Source organism: Oryza glaberrima, chromosome 1, assembly GCF_000147395.1.
Source record: "Oryza glaberrima chromosome 1, OglaRS2, whole genome shotgun sequence".
NCBI classification, from domain to species: domain Eukaryota; kingdom Viridiplantae; phylum Streptophyta; class Magnoliopsida; order Poales; family Poaceae; genus Oryza; species Oryza glaberrima.
In genome coordinates this window covers 34,252,563-34,277,044 of record NC_068326.1, presented here as the reverse complement: position 1 = coordinate 34,277,044, position 24,482 = coordinate 34,252,563, and the positions used below count along the sequence as shown (strand labels likewise).

General features: G+C 44.0%; 3 protein-coding genes across 4 annotated transcripts; 2 read left to right on the top strand and 1 right to left on the bottom strand.

The window, feature by feature from the left end:
• Positions 1–125: 125 nt before the first annotated feature.
• On the bottom strand, positions 126–6,342 carry LOC127774291 (transcription factor LHW-like). Of its 2 annotated transcripts, none has more exons than XM_052300525.1 (10): positions 5,988–6,340; positions 5,438–5,677; positions 5,253–5,334; positions 4,900–4,941; positions 4,756–4,815; positions 2,437–4,080; positions 2,236–2,337; positions 1,114–1,254; positions 898–1,023; positions 126–724 (listed from the first exon to the last, which is right to left on the bottom strand). In XM_052300525.1, the coding sequence occupies exons 1-10, from the start codon at positions 6,095–6,097 to the stop codon at positions 557–559; spliced, it is 2,715 nt and encodes a 904-aa protein (XP_052156485.1). In that variant the 5' UTR covers positions 6,098–6,340; the 3' UTR covers positions 126–556. The 2 variants fall into 2 exon arrangements, 1 of the variants encoding a protein (XP_052156485.1); XR_008017713.1 differs by lacking the exon at positions 126–724 and adding an exon at positions 1,685–1,749 and having other exon boundaries at positions 899–1,023; positions 5,988–6,342.
• Positions 6,343–10,753: 4,411 nt separating this feature from the next.
• On the top strand, positions 10,754–12,556 carry LOC127774302 (putative UDP-rhamnose:rhamnosyltransferase 1). The gene has a single exon (XM_052300532.1). The coding sequence runs from the start codon at positions 10,931–10,933 to the stop codon at positions 12,350–12,352; it is 1,422 nt and encodes a 473-aa protein (XP_052156492.1). The 5' UTR covers positions 10,754–10,930; the 3' UTR covers positions 12,353–12,556.
• A 7,870-nt stretch (positions 12,557–20,426) lies between these two features.
• On the top strand, positions 20,427–24,423 carry LOC127763296 (uricase). Its single transcript, XM_052287992.1, has 8 exons — positions 20,427–20,739; positions 20,819–20,911; positions 21,007–21,082; positions 22,303–22,412; positions 22,732–22,823; positions 23,107–23,280; positions 23,389–23,482; positions 24,115–24,423. The coding sequence occupies exons 1-8, from the start codon at positions 20,539–20,541 to the stop codon at positions 24,196–24,198; spliced, it is 924 nt and encodes a 307-aa protein (XP_052143952.1). The 5' UTR covers positions 20,427–20,538; the 3' UTR covers positions 24,199–24,423.
• The last annotated feature ends 59 nt before the right edge of the window (positions 24,424–24,482 follow it).

Below are 24,482 nucleotides of genomic sequence, written 5' to 3'. Positions count from 1 at the left end.
TATCTACTCCTTGGTACTCGTACTACTTAGAGTAATCACAATCTGTGTATTCTGTTAATCTGCGGTTCCAAATTACACACCTCAGTATTCAGTAAAAAATGGTGAGGCACTCATTCAAGTGGTACTTGCTGAACAGAGGAAAAAGACCGAACTGCAAATACACAACCAGGTCAGCAGATCCAGAGAGCCAAATGGGCACATGAATGCAGATATTACATAGCAGAAAAACCTGATGCTATCCTAACTCTAAATCTCTAATCATTTATGTACTGCATTTCTTACACTTGTGGAGCCTGCCTAAAACAACAATTTCCTACGCTAAAGCTTCTTCCCTCACAAAGGCTGGCTGCGATGTAGTTTAAGGTTAGGACAAAACACACATCTCTCCCTTACTGACCAGTAATTTGCCACAACGTCAGCCGTGGAGACAGGCAACAAGATACTGGAGTCAGCGTAACTATCTGTGGCAGCTAGAACAAGGCAGGGAGAAAAGGTCACGGCAGGTGAAACTTTACCCACTCACAGCGCTCCACTTGCTGAGGTATGGTACATCGTGTCACAAGCAGTTGGAGAAACCAGTGGCTGGAATAGACGATGGAAAGAAACTATCGCGCGGCAGGCTAGTGTTCTCAACACCTGCTGACAAAATAGAGCTCCCAGTGCTAGGTTCCAGAAGATGGACAAGAGAAAGAAATATTTCCATCCGAGTTACATCCTTGTTTGCCTGCAGAAATTTCAATATTTTAATTAAACTTTGATATACTACTCAGTCCACACCACTTGTAGCTTCATAATCAAATCACGCTAGAATGTGATTTTGCTTGGTGTTTTGGCAGAAAAATTGATAGTCATAAGAACTGGTACTAAGTTGAAGAGAGACGAGGAAAGATTTAATACCTCAACAGCAAAGCGAGCCCAAATCTTATCTTTACGAACTTCCATCACACCTTTCAAGATAGTCAACCCTAAACCTCTAATTTGATCAGCTATTTCCAAGAAGATTCCTCTCTCTTTACAAAGCATCTGAACAATTACAACATGTTCGAATCATCACTCAGAATTACCGTGCAGTAGCATTTACAAGAACTAAGAAAACAGAGAAGTAGCAAATACCTCCACAAGCATTTGACGGGGTGGATTGAGATCCTCTACTATGATTGGACATGTCATAGATCGCGTACCAACTTCAAAGGCCCAGGTTGCACCACCTTCAAAGTTATCTTTCAAGAGCAAACCTTCTTCTTGACTAACAATCTGCTTCCATGAAACAAGAAAATTTCACACGGATTAGGGTAGCTTGAGTAAATTAATAGTTAGATTACTAATGTATTCATAAAAAACACTCTGACAAAATGAAATATAGCAATGAAATCTACCTTTCTTTTCTATCTATCGGGGCTAATCAAGTTAGAAATCCAATGGATTACTTGAAAAGTACCCATTGAAGAAAGAAAATTATGTTAATAGCATTCTTCACAAATTTATGATAGTAAAGGTCTGTCACCATCGAAAAATACAAAACAGTCAATTTCGAAAATTTTGACCTATTGGGCTATTGGCAGATAAATTAGTCATTTATTGACAACTTTGGCTTTAAAACAACTTCAATCACATTTCATTATGAACAGCAGGTTCCAAAAAGACTTGCTGAAACAAGACAATGCTGATTTCTGAAACTCTTAACTCCAGGAGATCTCCAAAAGGACCATAGGAAATTTGAATGTTGATCATGTAATGCCTGTCATTTACCTGTATCAATTATCAGTAGCAGCAAGCTAATGACGAAAATGGAACGACGAAGAATATCAAGAATGTAGAGATTGTCTGTTTTGGGCTCAGCTAATTTACTACTCCCTCCGTTTCATATTATAAGTCGTTTTGACTTTTTTTTTCTAGTCAAACTTCTTTAGGTTTAACCAAGTTTATAGAAAAATTTAGCAACACTTATCATATCTAAGTAGTTTCATTAAATATAACATTGTAAATATTTTGATAGTATGTTTATTTTATATTGGAAATATTATTATATTTTTCTATAAATTTGATCAAGCTTATAAGAGTTTGACTAGAAAAAAAGTCAAAACAACTTATAATAAGAAATGGATGGAGTACTAAATAACAAGGAAAAGTACCACATTATCTGTTGTGCTAGATGTTCACTCTCATTAATGTCTGTTCCTTGTTCATACAAGATACTGATACATAACTAAAAATAAGTACTATCATGCAACATACCTTTGGCTCCCCAGATTTCTTCAACTTATCAGCATGCTTTGCAACATTTTGCAAGAAAAGCATATGCTTAATGGTCTTCTCCAGTAATGTATCAATGCTACACTGTTTAATCAAACAGAAATCTAAGTACCAAAAATATGATAAATAATGTGTTTTATTTTAAAGGTCAATATAGGGGTATCTATGTGTTGGTGCTGTTACCTTTGCACTGTTAGGTACTATTTCACGAAGCTCCTTTATACGGTCTTGAATCATTTGCCGATCTTTAGGCCTCGGTCTTGCACTCTCCCCTGGTCTAGATCTCTTTCGGTTTGATTTACCTATTTCATCACTCCTTTTACACTGTCCAGTTGAAAGACTGTCAGATGCTTGTCCAGTTGAAAGACTATCTGATCCCACACTATGGTTATTCTCAACCCAAAGCCTTATCTGTGATTTGTAACTTTCCTGTGTCTGAGAGCATCCTGCAGATTTATCTATACTAGAAGATGATTGCCTGGAACCTGCAGCAGGCCCTTCAGTTTTAATTGCTACAGGAGCAACACTGGCAAAATTACAAAATATTGGCCCTGATGATGGTCCTGTGGTATATAGGTGGCAATCAGAATGAAGTGGTCTGTCAAAGCCTGCCACTGTAGTACTACAAGAAGCACTGGTATCCACGTTCTGCTTGTGCCCTGTGATTATCTTTGAAACTATTGCATCCAGGAGCTGGTCTGGATCAGCTTCTGTGATCAATCCAGTGAAATCATCATCCACACATCCAATCAGAGACTTAACAGCTTGCTCTGAACCATAAGGCATTGATTGACGATTGTTTACTTCACTATTATTTGAACCATTTGGCTTCTGCTGAAGTTGCAGTACATCAAACAAATCGTTTCCCCCAGTCAACTCTAATGGTATTGGCGATGCCAGAAGTTCAGCCAAGTCACTTGAATTAGCAGCATTCCTATCTCCTAAAGGGCAAAAGTTACTCTTTCCATGGACAGCATTATGAGAAGTATCCACATGAATTGCATTTGAATTGCTGGAAGAACTACCTTGGATTGTGCCAAGAAGCGATTGAAAGCAGTCTGAATATCGGGTAGAGTCAACAAGTGCAGCATGTGGAATTGCATAAGAACCATCTTGAAGCTTTGTATTATCAACAATGGACATTGTCTGAAACTTTCTGTTCATAGATGTGGCATTGCTTGCCTGACAATCTACCAAACAATCCTGACTCAGCAAATCATCCACTTTATTGATAATATTTGTTTTGCCTGTACAACTTGAAGAAGCAGTGCGGCCTATTGTTATTTCCATTTCTCCATTACGGCAAGAACCATGTTGTTCTATGCTTACACACTCTCTTCTGCCTGAAATGGAGACGTTGGGTTCATTGAGGGGGTTAAAAGCGTGTGAAAAGGCATCATTTGATGTTTTAGAATGTGAAACACTATTTTTGAGTAAAGCTGTCGATCTATTGTCCTCTGACTGACTGTTCAAAGTAAAGGTTGATCCATGGTCAGGTTGGAAGAGATCACAACGTGATGCAATAGTTACTGGACGACAGAAAGTAGGCCCAGCATAGAACTGTTGTACAGGGTTAAATGACTGAATTGTCGAGGCTGGTGACTTCTGATGCCTGAACTGGTGGTTAATCATGTCATCATTATAAGTATTTCCACCACCAGCAAGGTCTTCCGAGTGCGAAGAGGTAGGCACACCAAGTGATTTGTGAAATGGAGTTCTCATAATCGAATCTTGTACAAAGGAACCACACGGAACAACTGCAGTTGAACTACCCAGCTGCTGAAACAAAGATCTGACATGATCTATAAATGCTGCTTCCTCCATAACCTTTGAAACAAAATAGAAACCACTGAATTTTGAATTGAACAAATAAAACAAAAAACAGAAGGAACATTTTTTGTTGTTTCTGCTAGCTCATCAGGATCCAGGACGGATTATATAGGATATAGAATAAGACCCCTAACCTAATCTTTATTTCAAAATTTGTGGAGGCACACTGTTCAAAATTGTCAGCAGAACGGTTCAAGTTCACTACAAGTAGGAAACAGAAGTGGAAATGAAAAAAAAGGGCGGGTAGGGGGCAGACAAATATATATAAAGAAAACCATATATTTTGAACCTCGTGATAGAGTAAAGTTTTTTCTTTTCATTAGTACAGGAAAGTGTGAGCAAAGCAGAAATAAAGGGTTACTGTTCTGCAAAGGACTAGGATATACTCCCTCCGTCCCACAAAAAATACATTCCTAGCATCCCGAGGTGAAATTAGTGGAGATGGAGAATGACAAAAATACCTTTAATCATTGAAAAAATAGTAAGAGTGATAGGTAGGTAAAGAGTATTGAAGGAATAAAATTTCTCGTTTTACGTGCTGAGGGTAGGTAGGATGGTAGAAATTGGTTTTTTATGGGACAAAATTCAAACTGTAGAAGTTGAGTTTTTTTGGGACGGAGGGAGTAGGTAATCTCAGCACCTTCACGAGGCCATAATGAGTAAGTAACTTACCATTTTTGTGGAGCCAAGCTGAATAACGCCTCGTGGAAGGACAGGTATCACTGCAATTGTCTGTTAAGAAGCAAGCATCTTTAGATGAACACGAGGGATGGGGAAGCTGATGGTAATGGAACATGAAAGAAATAGCACAAAGACCTGTATTCCTGCACAAAACTGGCCCTTCATCTCCAGCAATACCTGCATCAAGATGGAACTAAAGAGTTGTAACAACGAAATTCAAGCTCATTCGCTACAGAAAAACAAAAAGATATACAACAAATAGAGTTAGCAAAGCAAGCAGAGTGACCTAGAAAACAAATTAAAGGGGATTTGTCCTCTGAAACAGCAGCTCTAATTTGGAATGGTATGATGAACAGTACATCATATGTTCAGAGCAACTAATTTATGAATCAATCCACATTGTAACTCCTAGTCCTAAATGTACTTAAGGCATGTATATTTTAAATTTGAGCTACACCACCAACTAGGGCAATATCGAAGGCAATTACCTCATCTTCTTCCTCACACTCATCAACAATATCGTGAACGATCCACCGATGCAACCCTGTCAGTGCAGCCTGACCAATCACCCTGGCCAGCAACAGCAATAGCAGAACCAAATCACACCACTACCCCCATAGAACCAGAGCACAAATCCAAAATAAAACACTACTAGTAACGAAAACCAAATTACCCTTCTCCCACGACGTGGACCTGTTGCGCCATGGCCTTGTGCACGAGCGCGTCCACCCTGTCATGGCCGTGTCCCGCGGCGCCATCAGCCGCGTGCCCCTCGCCGCCGCCACCACCGCGCCCGGTGCCGCTCCGCAACGCCGCGGCCTTCTCCTTGAGCAGCAGGTCCATGGCCTCGAAGCCGGAGATCGACGGCGCTCCGGCCGCCCGCTCATAGTGTCCATCCCCCCACACCAATTTCCTGCCACACAAAAGTCAAAAACGAAAGTGCAATTCGAACTCAGCTCCAGCCAAAATCAATGAACCCGCCATCGGAAGGACCACTTGTCCAGTTGTTTGCGGCAAAGAAGGTGGCAATCAATGGCATTTATTGCAGTCCTAGGAAGCAAAAAAAAAAAGGGCGCAGTTCTTCTGCAGCCAATTCCACCACGGCGGCAGCAACTACGGAGTACACTACCAGTACTGGTGGTAGCAACTAGCAAGTCGAGTTGAACTGAGGTGTGTGGGAGAAAATTCAGGGAGGGGAAGGGGATCAGAGTGAGAGCGCTCACAGCCGCTGGGAGTCGGCGGCGCGGGTGGCCCTCCAGAAGACGGCGTAGGACCAGCCGACGTCGGTGCAGAGGCGGCGGAGGGAGTCGCGCAGCGGGGCGGCGCCCGCCATGGGATTTGACGCGCGCGCGAACGAGCTACCTCCTCGCCGCTCGCTGGAACCCTAGGACTCGGGTGAGCGCGCGCGGAGGGGGGTTAGCAAGCAGCGAGCGGGCTTGGCTAGGGCTCTCGGCGGGAAGGCGGCATGGGCGGAATCCGAGGGGACCGGGAGTGGGGGGATTGGTGTACTGGCTGTATTGGGCTTCTATTTTTTTTTGAGAGAGACGGCGTGTGGTGGGTGTGCGAGTGTACTGTGGAGCAAGACGAGGAGGTGGGACGAGAGGAGGAAGGAAGGGTTTGGCACTGCTTCCTAGGAGATGACGGCCCACCGCCATCATTCTCTCCACCTGGGGCACTCTCGGTATTAAAAAATTATCTACTGCTCGTTAGTTCTGAATATTCTTAAAACAAATTTATATACCAGTAAATAATCAAAAGCCTAGGGAGATTTTAGCACTACAAAAGAATTGGTAGAATATTGAAATGTTTTACCTGCGGTATTGAAAATTAATACTTCAAATATCAAAAGTTTGGCACCAAACCGAAGTGCTTCGAAATATCATCTCAAACAACTTTGGTATTCCAGCACTATGGAGTAAAGATTGATTAATGTCACTATCAAATATCAGAATGCCGTTATTAGAGCATGTAGAATAGTAGACTATAAGCCAACTATAAACATATTTTAAGAAGATAAAAAAGAAGAGATAAGAGCAGCGGACTACAAATTTATAGCCAGCTATAACACGGGCTCCAATATGCATGTGTGTATGAGAGGTGAGACCAGATATTAATTATGTGTGGTAGTATATATTTATAGGTAACTATTATATGAATTAGCTATTATAGTAAAAGATTTGCTCTAATGAATTATTATTTCCAACAAGTTGGAAAGATATGGGAACAGATGACACTCTGGTTTCACACGTATCCACGCAGCTAGTATGCCATTGAGGCTCCTGAAAGGTGGCTTTTAGCACTTGATTGTATTATCTCGGGCATATTCTTTTGGGTTTAGTGGCTACAAGATGGGCCATTTCCTACCAGCCATCTGCTGCTGACCGTGCGCTGCGTGCCAGGGAATGTTGGGGTGTTAAGATCTGTGGATTAGCTTGTTTAATTAATTACGCTAGGCTGCAGATTAGGTGTTGCAGCTAACAATTCTATTTGGCGGTAGCCTCCGTCTCTTTTGAGGAGGGTGCAGTACCGTAGTCCTTTTTAACTCGCTGCTGATGCTAATCTCAACTGCGAACTCGGCTGTTTGCGCCTTAATCAACTCCGGGCTCGCTGTTACCGATGGTCTGGTCGACTTAGGCAGTGGCATAGGGGTATGGATCAATGTCTGGCTTGGATTACTGCAGATGAGCACGGCTGATTGTTTGGACTAGGATGTTAGAAGTTTGAGTAGTTTACTGACGTGACAGGATAATTGGAACTTCTATTACAATCAATGTCTCCTTGGGACGAGCCATGTGCCTGAGTTAATCTACTCCTAATTCTATTGTCTTTCTCTCTGAGCCTAATCCTGATTTCCTAATGGCCCAAATAAATTTTCCGCAGTCATCGAAGGACATGGACTTGTGTTGTAGGCCTGGTCCAAGTCAAGATAGACCCTATCCATTTCGTTACGTTGGACTAGGGCCCAATACGTCATATGTATAAGGAATAAGTTCACCTAGCGTCCCTCATTGTACGCGAGTCTGTTTAAGGTCCCCTAACCACAATACTAAAAATGTGTATCCCTAAACTACGTAAAACCGTCCACAAAAGGTCCCAATGTAGTATAGATGCCCGATTTCGCTGACGTGGCATCCTAGTCAGCAAAAAAAATTAAAAAAAAGTTATGTGGGGCCCACATCCTAGTCAACATCTCTCTTTTTTTCTCCTCCATCTTTTCCTCTCTTTTTTTTTTTAGCTTCCCTTCTCTTCTTCACCCGTCGGTAGCAAAGGGGTGAGAGGCGGCGGCGGCAGCTGGTGCCGGTCGGGGAGGGGGAAGATGAGGCCGGCCAGAGGGGGGAGAGAGGAGGACGGCCGAAGAGGGGGCAAATGAGCCGACGAGTGAGGTGGAAAGAGGCAGTCGCCGCTCTCACCCGCCGGCCGTCGCCTTCGTCTCCGCCTCCGCCTCCGCTTCTCCCGAGGGCGGGGGCGTCGGCGGCGCCTATCCCCTCAGTTGCCGTCGGTCCTGAGGGCGTGGAGACGGCGATGACAACGGCGCTCGCGCGGAGGTCAACGACGGCTCCACCACCAGCGGTAGGTTCGCCGACACGTTCACGGGGTGGTTCTCGTACGCCATCCCTGGGTTCTCGAGGGTGAAGAAGGCGCTCAACCTGGGGTCCGAGCGGCGGCGCGCGAGTCCATCGCCATCGTTCACAACTTCACCGACCGCATCATCTACGTCGTCGTCGTCCTCGAACCCCATCGCCCGCAACACCACACGCCACCCACGCCACGACGAGCTAGGCTTGGCGCTCTCCTCGCGGCCATCTCCCTCCCATCCATTGCTGGGTTGTGGGTTGGGTTGTTCAGAGCACGAGGCCGAGCAGCGCGCCGGTTGGTCGTCGTCGCCATCAACGAGGCCGAGTGGCGCGGAGTCATCGGCGGCCACCTCTCCCCATCTGTCGTCGGCGTCAGAAGAGAAGAGAAGAAAAGAGAAAGGAAGAAGATGATGCTGGCATGTGGGCCCTACATTTTTCCTTCTCACTTACATGTGGGTTCCACATTTTTTTTATTTTTGCTGATTAGTATGCCACGTTAGCAAAACCGGGTACCTATACTGCCTTGGGATCTTGTTTTGGATGGTTTTACATAGTTTAGGGTACACATTTCTGGTATTGTGGTCAGGAGACCTTTAACAGACTCGACGTATAGCTGAGGAACGTCTGGTGAACTTATTCCTAAATAAAGCCCATCATATTATCGATTTGGACTAGGCTAGATATAACTTGTGTCATATCCATATCCAACCCCCCCCCCCCCCCACCGGCCTCGCCTAGTATATGTACTTACGGCCTCATCTTTTCGCCCATATCTATACTTATCAGTCAAAAATTGGATTTTCAACCTTAAATTTGAAACGTATTTTGGGGGTTTTTCAAGGTCCGAACGTTCGACCGATCTACATGCTCTGATTATCTAATCTGTCATCTGTGGTGGACCCACCACCATCACTATAGTTTCTTTTATGTATTACCATACTAGAAAAATGCCCGTGCGTTGCAACGGGTGAAGGCTATTTTAATTTTATTATTGTTGTACGGTTTAGCTTAGGTGAAATTCACTTTGGGAATTCGCTTGGATATTCTTTTTACAAAATCATGAGCCACAATTAGGGGTCCGATCGTCTCAAGTTAGCGTGCAAGTTTTTTAAAGATATTTCTTATATGACTCATTCTGTATTTCTAAAAATGAACAAAATTAAAAACCGACTCAAACACGGATCTGTATTTCCAAAAGAGATTGAACTCAAAAACCGAATCAAGTACGGATGCCGTACCAAAAGTACCGGCAAAAACATCTTCAATTTTTATAATAGTAGAGATTTGTCCCCGGATATAAGGAGTATTAGAGTTGGACACGATTATTAGAAAAGTAGGAAAAATAAAATGGTGAAAGATTGTAATTGGTTGAGAAGTGGAGAAGGTGGGGAAATTGAATGGTGATGGGTCGTGATTGATTGAGAAGGAAATGTTGGTGGAGAAGCTGTTATATTTTAAGACAATCTAAATGCTAAAAGTTGTAATATTTTAGAACGGATGGAGTACTAGTTAAAAGGCATTGCAACGAATATTATAAGAGATAAAAACAGAAGTAAAAAATTTCAAGTTTATAACATAATTAGTTGATTATGTATAAAATGTCCCTTTTTGATAATGGAATAATATTCCGGCATTTGCTCAACGAGCTACAACCAATTATTATAAAGTCCATACATAATCAAATTCAGCATACACTGACATGAAATATACTAAAATATACTATTAGATCATTTCTTTTTGTCCTTCTCATATTTTCACAAACTATACCCACAAGCTATAAGATGGGATAATTCAAATTCATCAATTGATGGAAAGTGAATATTAGGCCTTGGTCGTTTAATCCCTCCCACAAGCAGATTGAGGGGGATTTGGAGGGGATTATTCCACACCTATTGTGGTATGGAATTATTCCTCCTCAATCCCCTCCATTTCTCATCTCTTGGGGTTTAAACGAACTAAGGCCTTTATGCTTGTGGGAGGGATTAAACGAAATTATAAGGGGTACCCTTTATAATTTCTAGAATTAGCAATTCTATAATCATTCATGTGTAGTGGGACTTTATGCTTATGGCCCCACGGCTTCAAATTTTGAGTAGCTCCACAGGAGAAATGTCTATGGGGTCTTCCGGCTAGCTCTATAAGGTGGTGAGTTACACAAATTTGATTCGAAGCCTCACCTTTTTTAATTATTTGATATTGGTCCTACCCTAATATACGCTTTTTTTTATAGTTCATCCATGCAGATGGAGTACTCCTTCCCATCCATGACACAGATGGAGTACCCATCAACGTGATGCTGCAGGAGAAATATTTATAATTTATTAGCGACAGGCTGCATATCGCCATCTGAATTTCACCCATGATAGTGATCCTGCATTACATCCAATCCAAGCGTGATGACATATCATCATCCTTGACGCAGCCACACAAATTGTTTGCTTTGCTCCTTCCCAATTTGTATACGCCCGTTGCCGCCCTATTTGACCATCGATAGTCAAGCCAATGCGGTAGAGCTACCCATTCTTCTCCTCCCTCCAAATTGGTTGGAAAATACTCCGTATTGTGTGCTCGCCAATCGCCACGGTCTTCGGATGGACGGCGACGGCGTCGGCGGCAGCATGCACGTGGTGATGCTGCCATGGCTGGCCTTCGGCCACATCCTCCCCTTCGCCGAGTTCGCCAAGCGCGTGGCTCGGCAGGGCCACCGGGTTACGCTCTTCTCCACGCCGAGGAACACCCGCCGCCTCATCGACGTGCCGCCGTCGCTCGCGGGGCGCATCCGCGTCGTGGACATCCCGCTGCCGCGCGTCGAGCACCTGCCGGAGCACGCCGAGGCGACCATCGACCTCCCCTCCAACGACCTCCGGCCCTACCTCCGCCGGGCCTACGACGAAGCCTTCTCCCGCGAGCTGTCTCGGCTGCTGCAGGAGACGGGCCCGTCGAGGCTCGACTGGGTCCTCGCCGACTACGCCGCGTACTGGGCGCCGGCCGCCGCCGCGAGGCACGGCGTGCCGTGCGCGTTCCTCAGCCTGTTCGGCGCCGCGGCGCTCTGCTTCTTCGGTCCCGCGGAGACGCTCCAGGGCCGCGGCCCGTACGCCAAGACGGAGCCGGCGCACCTCACCGCCGTCCCCGAGTACGTCCCCTTCCCCACCACCGTCGCGTTCCGCGGCTACGAGGCGCGCGAGCTGTTCAAACCGAGCTTGATCCCGGACGAATCCGGCGTGTCGGAGAGCTACCGGTTCAGTCAGTCCATCGAAGGATGCCAGCTCGTCGCCGTCAGGAGCAACCAGGAGTTCGAGCCGGAGTGGCTGGAGCTGCTCGGCGAGCTCTACCAGAAGCCGGTGATCCCAATAGGGATGTTCCCTCCGCCGCCGCCACAAGACGTCGCCGGCCACGAGGAGACATTGCGGTGGCTGGACAGGCAAGAACCAAACTCCGTCGTCTACGCGGCGTTCGGCAGCGAGGTGAAGCTGACAGCCGAACAGCTGCAGAGAATCGCGCTCGGTCTTGAGGCATCCGGGCTGCCGTTCATCTGGGCATTCAGGGCGCCGCCGGACGCCGGCGACGGCGACGGGTTGCCGGGAGGCTTCAAGGAGCGCGTCAACGGCCGCGGAGTCGTCTGCCGAGGCTGGGTACCACAGGGCAAGTTCTTGGCTCACGCATCGGTCGGCGGGTTCCTGACGCACGCCGGCTGGAACTCCATCGCCGAGGGCCTCGCGAACGGCGTCAGGCTGGTGCTGCTGCCGCTGATGTTCGAGCAGGGCCTCAACGCCAGGCAGCTCGCCGAGAAGAAGGTCGCCGTCGAGGTGGCTCGCGACGAGGACGACGGCTCGTTCGCGGCCAACGACATCGTGGACGCGCTGAGGAGAGTCATGGTGGGAGAGGAAGGCGACGAGTTCGGGGTTAAGGTGAAGGAGCTCGCCAAGGTGTTTGGGGATGATGAGGTGAACGATCGATATGTGCGAGATTTTCTCAAGTGCCTGTCAGAATACAAGATGCAGCGACAAGGATAGTGCTGTTTTCTTGTGTGATTGTGTCTTCAGGCGTCACTGTAGTAGAAGCAAATTGATGTTTTGGAATTAAACAGAGTGATGGAATAAAGTTGCGTTTATAATAACTTCACTAAAAGATGAAACTACTACTGGGTTAACATGAAGTGAACCACGGTATCCGGCCCTTCGGCCATGGACTCAGGTCGACAGCACTGCCGATCGATTTTTGGGGGAATAAGTTCTATTTGTAACCCTTAAAAGTGATCGAAATCTAATCCGTGACCCTAGACCATAAAACTAGATATCTTGACCCCCAAACTCTTAAAACCGGTACAATTTGACTCGCTAGACGGTTTTGGAGGGCGGTTTTGCTGACGTGGCGCTATTGACCTGGTCTCCTTTACATGTGGCGTTTAGGTGGCATTTAGAACTAAAAAATATGTGTGGTACCCATTTGTCATTGACACATAAAAGAAATTGTGGGACCCACGTGTCCCTTCTCTCTCTCCCCTCCCTCCAGTTTCTTCTCCCTCCTCGCCACTCCCCCTCTCTCTCTCTCCCGCGGCGGGTGGCGAGGGCCGGAGCGGCGGCGATCGAGCAGCGGAGACGCGGGAGTGGTGGCGGCAGGCACTGGAGCGACGACGGGGGCGGCGCTCGGGCTGAGCTCCACGGCCTCCTCGCCGATGGCGACCCACGCGCTGCGAGCAGCTGAGGCGCGGGTGTGGCACGGCGGCCTGCGAGCGACGGAGACGTGGGAGTGGCGGCGGCAGGCACTGGAGCGGCGACGGCGGCGGGCGACAACAGGCGACAGCAGCAAGGGAGCTGGGCCACGACAGAAAGCCACACACCGCCATTGCCCGGGGCATCTAGCAGCGCCCCCACGCGACAGGACAACCCCATCTCCCTCGACGGTCGCCGGAATCGTACTCAGGGCACGCAGCTGCACCTCGTCGCCGCACCGGTTGAATCCGCGTAGCTCGAGCGGTAGCGGCGTCTACGGGAGCGGCGGCGGAGGTGGGCGGTATAGCCTCGTGTCCCGGACAATGCCAACCCGCTGCGCACACCCATCTTCGGCACACGCAATATCTACTCGTCACTTTGCATCCCTGTCGAATAGAGCCATCACAATCTCAAGCTGTTCAATTCAGCAACAAGCAAACAAATTGGCGTGCATACGTGCATATGCACATATCAAGAAGCACCACAACTCCACCGCCGCCACCACCACGAAAAAAAATGGATGACAGGGAGGACCCATGTCGAGAAGCGAGCAGTAAGGACCACATCTCCGCCTCACCCTCCTGCTCACGGCCATCGTCACGGCACTGATGCGACCGCCGGTCTCAAGGGTAACCCTTACGCGGTTGGAGTCGATGCCGTCATGGAGTTCCCCGGCAACCCGTGGTACGGCCCCGACCGCGTCATCTACCTCCGCCCGCTCTCCGGTGAGTTCCCCGGCTACTACGGCTGAGATACCGCCGAGCTCTGCGCCGACCCGGAGGCGTTTGCGAAGAACCACGAGCAGGAGGTGATTCCAACGCCCTCCCGCCCGCCGCCGCCGCCCCCGGATGAACCCGACCGCGGCGAGAGAATGGAGAGAGAGGGAGGAGGAAGAAGGGGAGAGGATGATTGTGGGCTCCACATGTATGTCGGCCCCACAATTTCTTTTATGTGTGGATGACAAATGGGTCCCACATATATTTTTTTTATCTAAATGCCACCTAAACGCCACATATAAAGGAGACCCAGTCAATACTGCCACGTAGGCGCAACGTCAGCAAAACCGCCCTCCAAAACCACATAGGGAGTCAAATTGCACCGGTTTTAAGAGTTCAGAAGTCGAGATATCCGGTTTTGTGGTTTAGGGTCACGAATTAGATTTCGATCACTTTTGAGGGTCACAAAGTGAACTTATTCCATTTTTGGGCCATCGATTGAATGGCACGCTCTCGTGCAGGCTGAATTCGTTCTCTTATCGGACATTGCGGTCTCGTTTAGGAGGCCCATGATCCTGCTTATTCTTGCCTATATGGGCCAGAAAATCAAGTTCAGTTTCTCGACGAATTTCTGTTCAGCCTACTCGTAGCGTCGTGGAATTTTTTTTATCTTTTAAATTATTTATGTACCATAATAATTTTTCGTTTGAGGGATTTACAAAACTAATCGCCCAAAGCTCTCCGGGAGGGTGTTTTTTTTTTAGAAAAAAAAAGCCGTCCCTACAAAGCTTTTTTTTACATGGCAGATGACCGTTGGTCCCCACCTACCACCCTCCCAGAAAGCGGGTATAGATGGCCATATGGCCCGACGCCCGACGGGCTGGCCCAAGGCACGACAATTTGGCCCGTGCCGGCCCGGTCGTGTCTGGGCTGCTCCCTCGGCACGGTGGGCCCTCATGGCTCGGCGACCAAAGAAAAATAGTTGAGGGACCCATCATAGACTTAATTTAGACATCTGAGGTACAACCCAAAGAAAGATGTATACAAAATAGACTTATTTCAGCCATATAAGACACGGTCCAAAGAGATGAGGGAGGAAAAATAGACTTATTCTAGCCATATAAGACGCAACCAAAGAGATAAGAGATGAAAAATAGACTTATTTAATAGAGAAGCACGATGAGCCATCGTGCTTTCTGGCCGGTCCGGCCCGGCACGACCCGAGTCTTATTGGGTCGTGCCTGGGTCGGAAGTGCAACTCGTGCGCAGGCACGACCTAGCCCAACATGTTGGTCGGGATGGCCTGGCCCGACTAGCCTCGGCCCATGCCCAATCGTGTTGGCCCAGGCGACCCATTTGGCCATCTATAGGGGGGGTGGGGGCTGCCATTTTTTACAAGCGGCTTCCTTGACGTCCTCCGCGAGGGCCGTACTATGGAAGGGTGTTTTCTTCCTCGGGTATAAAACACCCTCCCACTTTCTAAATATTCATTATAATCACTCAAAAGAGAGAGAGAAAGAGGGAGTGGATGGGCAGCGGTGAAGCCCTACTGATTTGCTGACTACACCGTAGGTAAATTTAATCGACTAACCGAGCTTCTCTGCATGTGCGTGTACGTGCTATTAGTGGTAAATTGCTCAACTTGAGTTATTGATTCAGATAGTAGTATTGTAGCCTTATATTTTGACAAATTAATTCTTTTAGAAAACTTATTTGAAAAATAACCCGTACTAAAAATTAATGCATACGAATACTTTTGTTGTAATATAAGTACAACATAATATAATACATATGTGATATATTTTATTACTACGAATCTTAATATATGTCTATTTATATATGTAGTGTTAAGATATGTTATATTTGTATTAGATTGTATTTATATTGGAACGACTGAAGCACAAAAATTTTCGGTGCCACTCCAAAACATATACCCAAAATCGTCTGCGGTTAGTCATGAGCTCGTGTCAAAAGGTCGTGCACGTCAAAATCGACGTTTGGAGTCTGGACAGTGAATCAAAATCTAGAATAGTTCGTTTTCATGACGCAAGTTCATTGCCAAACAATCCATTGACCGGAGACACTGGTACTCTACGATCTCGTTGTTTCGACATGTTTGCTCTACATGTTGCCCTTGCCCAACCAAACGCACAGCCAGTGGTGAAGCTAGGGGTGCACCACTCAACTGTACGTGTAGTGGCACATAGAATTTTCAAGCCATAGTATAAAAAGCGTATGATGGAAATGTGATTAAAAATTCCTACATAAAAATGTAAAATCAAGGGAGCCATAATAAAAGAGATATTCAGTATTGTAAGACACATCGAACCATTGAATAAAGGTGTGTTTTTGTGAGGAGAGGAAAGTAGAAGAAAGCGTATGATTAATTAAATATTAATTATTTTAAACTTGGAAAATGAATTAATATGATTTTTAAAGTAACTTTTCTATAGAAGATCTTTGCAAAAACACACGATTGAGGAAGTATGTGCGCAAAAAATAAGGGATTTTTCTCCATGCTTCAAACCAACACACCCTAAAACTGGTGGAGTACGAGTACTACATATTAGAATGTGATAAAATTCAAAAGTCAGGGAGCTAGTGCCATAACTTCTCAAATTGAAATTTTAGTACTTAGGATCAATATACAATTACTCCACTTTCCTAAATCCCAATGTAAATCCTAAACTAGTATGTAGAATCATTAAAATAATAACTGAAATTGAACTCTATATTTAAACTTTAACTCTTTAATGTTTGAAGTGAAGAATTCAGACAAATTGAGGAAATACGATGAGGAAGATCTATGCCCTTGCCTCTATGTCATTAACATAAGCACATACAGGAGATACACATGATCAGTAAAACGAAAAAACAAAAGAACAAAGCAGTACGCTGATGTAGCAAATTGGGCACCAACTGAACACGTGCGGCCAAGTGACCTCGCGGCCGTGCGTCCGTCCTGCCGCGCTTTGGCCAGCCGTCAGGGGGTGCACGTAAGGGAGCTGAGGGGAGTGCACATGTGGCAAAAACAGGATATCAAGCACTGTAAACAGAAATGCAGGGGGGTTCATGTGCACCCCCCTCAGCCAATATAACTTCACCCCTGGTTGTTGTTTCATGGCTGCTGGATGAGCCCCCGCCAATATCTCTTGACTCATCTGGCTGTGCGTAGGGGCGAAGTTATATTGGCTGAGGGGGGTGCACATGAACCCCCCTGCATTTCTGTTTACAGTGCTTGATATCCTGTTTTTGCCACATGTGCACCCCCCTCAGCTCCCTTACGTGCACCCCCCGACGCCTGGCCAAAGCGCGGCAGGACGGACGCACGGCCGCGAGGTCACTTGGCCGTACGCGTTCAGTTGGTGCCCAATTTGCTACATCAGCGTACTGCTTTGTTTTTTTTTCGTTTTACTGATCATGTGTATCTCCTGTATGTGCTTATGTTAATGACATAGAGGCAAGGGCATAGATCTTCCTCATCGTATTTCCTCAATTTGTCTGAATTCTTCACTTCAAACCTTAAAGAGTTAAAGTTTAAATATAGAGTTCAATTTCAGTTATTATTTTAATGGTTCTACATACTAGTTTAAGATTTACATTGGGATTTAGGAAAGTGGAGTAATTGTATATTGATCCTAAGTACTAAAATTTCAATTTGAGAAGTTATGGCACTAGCTTCCTGACTTTTGAATTTTATCACATTCTAATATGTAGTACTCATACTCCACCAGTTTTAGGGTACGTTGGTTTGAAGCATGGAGAAAAATCCCTTGTTTTTTGCGCACATACTTCCCCAGCCATGTGTTTTTGCAAAGATCTTCTATAGAAAAGTTACTTTAAAAATCATATTAATTCATTTTCCAAGTTTAAAATAATTAATATTTAATTAATCATACGCTTTCTTCTACTTTCCTCTCCTCACAAAAACACACCCTTATTCAATGGTTCGATGTGTCTTACAATACTTACAATACTGAGTATCTCTTTTATTATGGCTCCCTTGATTTTACATTTTTAAGTAGGAATTTTTAATCACATTTCCATCATACGCTTTGTATACCATGGCTTAAAAATTCTATGTGCCACTACATGTACGGTTGAGTGGTGCACCCCCTTCAATTTGTTCTGGCTTCACCACTGACAGCAACTACAGTAGTATTTATTCTTCTCCGCCAAAAGAAACGACAATGTTGATCCCAATACGTGCTTGGAACATAGTGCTGTGTGGACCTGTGCTATCAACACTATCCATTATGACTTTATCCACAACGAAGTACTCCAGATTGCTACAACTTGGAGAAAAGGCAGTTCGCAACTCCACACCAACCAAACCCTGCATGGCTGAAATCACTTTTTTATAAGGTGTACAGCTAACTCTACGTGCATCGGCACGAGTCAATGATCATCCGATATGATGATGATTCATCACTTGTTGGACGCTGGTGCGGCTCACGTAATCACGTGTAAAATCTTTCAAAGATTCACGTTTTTGTATTGGTGAAATTTGGAAGTATAATCATCGTAAGCAGAGACGGAAACTATGTGCTGCAGCAAACTGTGTGCGAACGGGAACGGTGGTTTTAGCCTTTTAGGTACGGCCAGCTCCGCTCTGCTTTATGCTCGCGTCTTTTTTTTTTTTTTTTTTTTGAGGGAACTATCCTCGCGTCTTTCAGTTTCCTCAGTATGCGGGAAAGACAATCATTGATTTCATCGGATTTGGAACGGTGAATTCACGTCCAGTAACAACTCGCTTAATATCTCGTTAAGGTAAGCGATTGTTGGATCTAAATTACTTGTCAATAATTGATCGTGGTTACACTATCAAATAAAAAAGTTTGTTTTGTACGGTCATTACATAGAAGTGGTAGTTTCTCTCTCTTCGTAAGAGGATCCTTTGCATGACTATGTGTTTTCTTTGCTTTAAATCCCTCTCCTCAAAATGGTAGAAATATTTTTGGTGGTTGGCTTAGGAGAGTGTCTAGTTCTACGAAAAAATGGTTTTATTTTGGGTCAATACACCATGTTAGTAAATTTAGCGTTGCCAAAATAATAAAGTATCTGATAACAAAAAAAATTATCAAAAAATATCAATCTCCACGTAGGTTGTCTTCATGTGTTAAAGCTGGATCCATTATTGATTTATGATGCTATCACATAAGAAACATGATATTATATGTAACGGTGCTACACCCTTGAAATTGGTTACGAGAGGAACTTTGTTTCGTTATGGACGGCGTAACGTATATGGGCTTAATTGTTAAAACCTATGTGGTAGTTTTAGCTTTCAATTGTTTTTATTACTTAATGGCAGTTGGGGATTTGTTTCTTTATTTTCTAAGACTCGCGGAAGTCCGGAGGTGGAATACTTTTCTATAATAAGTATTGGTTGTATTTTCCAGCAATAAAAGTTTTGGTTTTCTTTTGCAAATTATGCAAAATAAAATCCGTGCATAAAGTACAATAAAGCAAGAGAAGTACCACAATTTATGCATAAATGCATAATGACGCCGCTTCTATTTTGCACACTATTTCATAGACTAATAATAAAACTAATTGCATAAATAAAAGCTAATTCGCGATACAAAATTTTTAAGTTTAATTAATCTATAATTTGCACATGTTTACTGTTGTATCATATAGGCTAATCATGAATTAGTTAGGCTCAATAGATTCGTCTCGCGAATTAGTCTAGGGTTATGGAATGAGTTTTGTTATTAGTCTACGTTTAATACTTCTACTTAGTATCAAACATCTGATGTGACATGGACTAAAATTTAGTCTTTGATCCAAACACTGTAATTAATTATTTGTTTAGCCTATATTCAATACTTTATATAGGTGTTCAAATGTTCGATTTGACATGATGCAAAGAGGGCCTAAATCTCGTGGAATCTCATGCTTCAATATCGCGTCGCACATGATGACATGAAACATGGTAGGTAGATCTAGCAATTACGTGATGAACTGGTTCTTGGACATAGAGATACGTGTGTACCTATGCTAGCACCGTAGAACTACGTCACACACAGCTTGTCAGTTCTACATCTATATCCTCACCGTAGTGGTACTGTGGTAGACTTCTGGGAGTAGTGCTTGTCCACTTCGTTAATTTTTGTTAATTTAGTGCTCGATCGTACACCTCTGGATCTCAAATCCTAATACTAACTAATTTTAGAGTTTAGAAATTAAATATAGTGATTTTAAAATATATATTTAATAAAATAGGAACAACATTCAAACACTATCACTGTAATTACAAATTTAAATTCATAAATTTCGAGAGCTAAGAATATATGTTTCTATTATTTTTTTATTTGAACCTGTGCCAAATACAACTCCATTTCGAGTTTATTTTATGATAGTGTTTTAGCCAGTTTATTTTTATTTTAGGTAAAGCTAAAACTTTTTAAATAAACTACACCCACGTTGGTAATGTATTTTTTTAAAAAATAAAGCTGAAGTCGGAGCCGCGCTAAACAATTTCCTCCGAGGTCACCGACTCACCGCATCACATTATCCAACTCGAACAGCGCGAGCGTGGGACACGTCACTCTCGTCTTCCGCCCACTGTGTCCGGGCCCCACCATCCCTCTACAAAATGAGTGGGCCCCACCATCCCTCTACAAAAGGAGATCCCGTACGCATCCGCCCCGGCCCATCCCATCTCCAAGTCCAACGCAGCAGCTCGCCCCGCACAGCGCAGAGCGCACTCGCACAGATCGGATCCGTTGCTCTGAGCCTCTGACCCCTCCCTCCCCTGCGGTGGCCATGGCCGATCGCCTCGAGCTCCAGGGCAGGCACGGCAAGTCCCGCGTCCGCGTCTCCCGCGTCTGGCGCCGCCCCGCGGCCGCGGGAGGCCACGTCATCGTCGAGTGGAACGTGGCCGTCAGCGTCGTCTCCGACTGCCTCCCCTCCTACACCTCCGACGACAACTCCGCCATCGTCGCCACCGATTCCATCAAGAACACCGTAAGCCCGCGATCCCTCGCGCTTCCTTGTCTGGTTCTAGAATCTGGATTGATTCGGTGTGGTTGTTTTGTTCGGTCAGGTGTATGTGAAGGCCAAGGAATGCACGGAGATTGTCTCCATGGAGGAATTCGCGGTGATTCTTGGAAGGCATTTCACCTCGCTGTACCCGCAGGTAGATAAAAATGGCGTGTGATTTGACTGATTGTATGTATTTGAGGCAAGTTGGGAGTTTTATTGATATATTTGGGTGCCTTCCTATTCGGGCAGGTCTCAGAGGCAACGGTGACCATCGCCGAGCGTCCATGGGAGCGTGTGGTTGTCGATGGGAAGCCTCATTCCCACGGTGAGAAGAGTTTTATCACTTGTGCTTTCTGTTTGCGTGATCATTCAGTAGCTTAAGGTAAAGAAGAGGTGTGTTTCAATGGTTAAGCATAAGGATTATTTAGTCTGCTCTCAAGTTAGAAAACTCCTTTTTATTGTCAGGAGGTCAAGGTGTCAAATTTCCCAGGTTTATTTAACAATAACAGAGTATAATATCACAACAGTACCAAATTTCCATCACACTACTAAAATCAGAGCACAAAAGCTAGACCCTCAAACCTTCTCTTTTTTAAGTGGCTTTATATTACTAGAAGAAAGAGCACCGTACAAGTATAGTTGCAGCAAGAGCAGTTCTACGCAGATCAACGTGAGCGTGTAATACAGATGCATCCTTACATATTCTTGGAAATCCTCATAAAACCTGCCATAGAAGTTTCGAGCTATTCTTAGGCTCTGTTCGAGAGTAAGGGTTGGGAACCCTCACTCCCCGGCATGCAAAACGAAGCAGCGTTTTAGTGCGTGATTAATTAAGTTTTAGCTATTTTTTTTTCAAAAATGGATTAATATAATTTTTTTAAGCAACTTTCGTATAGAAACTTTTTGCAAAAAACGCATCGTTTAGCGGTTTGAAAAGCGTGCGCGCGGAAGACGATGAGTAGGAGTTGGGAACTTGTACTACCGAACGGAGCTAAGAATCACCAGACCTACCTCCCAGTATTGGTTGGATCGTTGTGCAAATGGAATAAATTACAACAGTAGGGTCACCAGGCAATTTTTTCTCTTTTCTATATTGTGAAACCACAGCTACAAAAGCAACTGTTTAGTTACATTTATACATTAATTTGTACCTAAACGTTACAAATGTGTCTCGGATGAATAAATGAAAAATGACGGGAAGATGAGCCCTTGGCAACACCTTTTGAACATTACTTCACCATCCCTAAACACTGGTAACAAAAATATCTTGTTCTTAGGTAGCATGAGCAGTCGTAAGGATCATATAAGTCCCAGATGGTGGACATTTTCTTTATTTCTTTTACTGAAGAATATTGGGTAATAAACCGGATGTGTTTGTTCAGAAGCATCTAGAATACAAATATGTTCATTGTTAAGCTTTGGCTTTGGCCTTTATCTAGGCTTTGGTCAAATTTCCCATGATCATTGTTATGCTTGCAACTCTCAAGTTGGATTTTGCAATATATATTTTCCTTCATTAATGTGTTCCGTTTTATCTTATTTTAGGGTTCAAACTTGGTGTTGAGAAGCACGTCACAGAGGTCATTGTGAAGAAGTCTGGAAACTTGCTCATAAATTCTGGAATCCAAGGATACTCCCTGCTAAAGACAACTCAGGTATTTTTGCCGGATGCTAACCTTTCACACTGGGGTTGCTTGGGTTCACTTGTAAAGACAGTTTATGTATTGTACTTTTGAACTAGGAATAAACTTGTAACAAGTGCTACTATGCATGCTTGAAGGAATTAAATGCAAAAATGTGAGGTAAAGTGCTAGCTGAAGTGTCAGAAAAGCAAAATAATTTAACTAGTTAACTTCTGATGAAGTATAAACGAAGGAAATATAAATTTTAACAAAACCAGACTGCCTTTTGTCATACATATATGCTCAATTTGTACTAGTGCATGCTAACCTTTCACCACCTTGTCTCTCTCAGTCCGGGTTCGAAAAATTTGTGAGGGATCGCTACACACTTCTTCCTGATACAAGAGAAAGGATTGTAGCAACAGAAGTAACTGCCTGGTGGAGGTCTGCTACTCTTATATACCTGAGAAATTCTGTCATCCACCACTATTCTACCATTTTATTATCTTCATTTAAAGCTATGGTCATTCAACGCATGAGATAAGCGAGTTCAGTACTATAATAGTTAACTATTCTGGTCTGTTCAGTTCAACATCATTTATATTACCAGTATGCCTTGTAGATGAATAGTTTTTACATAGGCTATTGCATCAATTTTAGGGGAGATTAAGTTACTTGGTGCTCATCCAATTGTTTGTGTGCTTATTAGTTGTTTTTTTTTTGTCAGGTATCCTTTTGAGCATGTTTCCCAGATTCCATCAAAGTCATTCTGCTTCACACAAAGGTATCAGGACGTAAAGAAAGTTCTTGCAGATACGTTCTTTGGTCCTCCTGATGTTGGAGTGTATAGTCCATCAGTGCAGAATACACTATACCTGATGGCTAAGGAAGTTCTCAACAGGTCTGTAACTCTGGTTTGGTTGTTACTTGCAGTAACTTTTTCTTGGTCTTATTTAGTCCTTCTGGCCTTCTTATATACATTCACTAAATATATGTGTGCATTTTTAAGGTTCCCGGATATAGCATCTGTTCAGCTAAGGATGCCGAACCTCCACTTTATCCCTGTTAACTTAGGGAACAAAGAAAATCCAGGATTAGTGAAGGTGAGAATTGTAGCACTGCATTTGTATTGTTCTGTTTTCCTGATCTTTTGGGTACTTTCTTCTCAGGGCTAATGGTGGGTTTCAATTCACATCTAGATTTAAACTGGCAATTCTAATCCAAACACACTTGAGGTCTTGGTTCTGTTTAATAGCTAAATTGAAGGGATCAGTTAAGAAATACGAACTTGAACTGATGCTTTATATCCGTAATTCATTATCGTTCTTTTCTCTCTCTCTCTCTCTTTTTTAATACAGATCAGATATATTTGATTCGGCTTTTTGGAGAAAACGAAACATACAAAAACAGAGTCGTTAATTCATTATTGTTCTTAATTATATAATGGATTTGGAGATAAAATTCCCCTATTTTAGAGTATTGGTTCATAGAAATCTTAGTTGCTCGACTTTTTTCTGGCTACTACAGTCATACTACGATGCTAGGTTTCATGATTGGAATGAATTTAAGTGTTGCCGTATTGTCAACCTGCAACGTTATAATCTAGAGAAAATACATGATGTTATAATCCACTATGTTCTTGTGCAATGTTAGCAAATCTCATGCTGGGGGATTGCAATTGAAGCTACTCCGGAACTCTCATATCTCGAAAACTGATTTTTATTTTCTTGAACAGTTTGCTGATGATGTGTACCTGCCGACCGATGAACCACACGGGACCATTGAAGCAACAGTGAGCCGCCCCAAGTCAAAGTTGTAAAAGCAATCAATGGTACTGGGGAAGCTCTCGGTCTGGTTTCTGAGGAAAAAAGAAGGAACTGTGTAACAATCACATGGGAAGGGCAAATAAATAAATAATGTTCAGAAATGAATTGTACATGGCCAGCTATAGTTACGCCATTGTAAATCTTGTACTGCCTTATTGTATGGAACCTCAAATGTACTACCTCCGTTTTTTTAATAGATGACACTTGACTTTTTCTCACATGTTTGACCATTCGTTTTATTCAAAAAATTTATGTAAATGTATAAGATATAAATCAC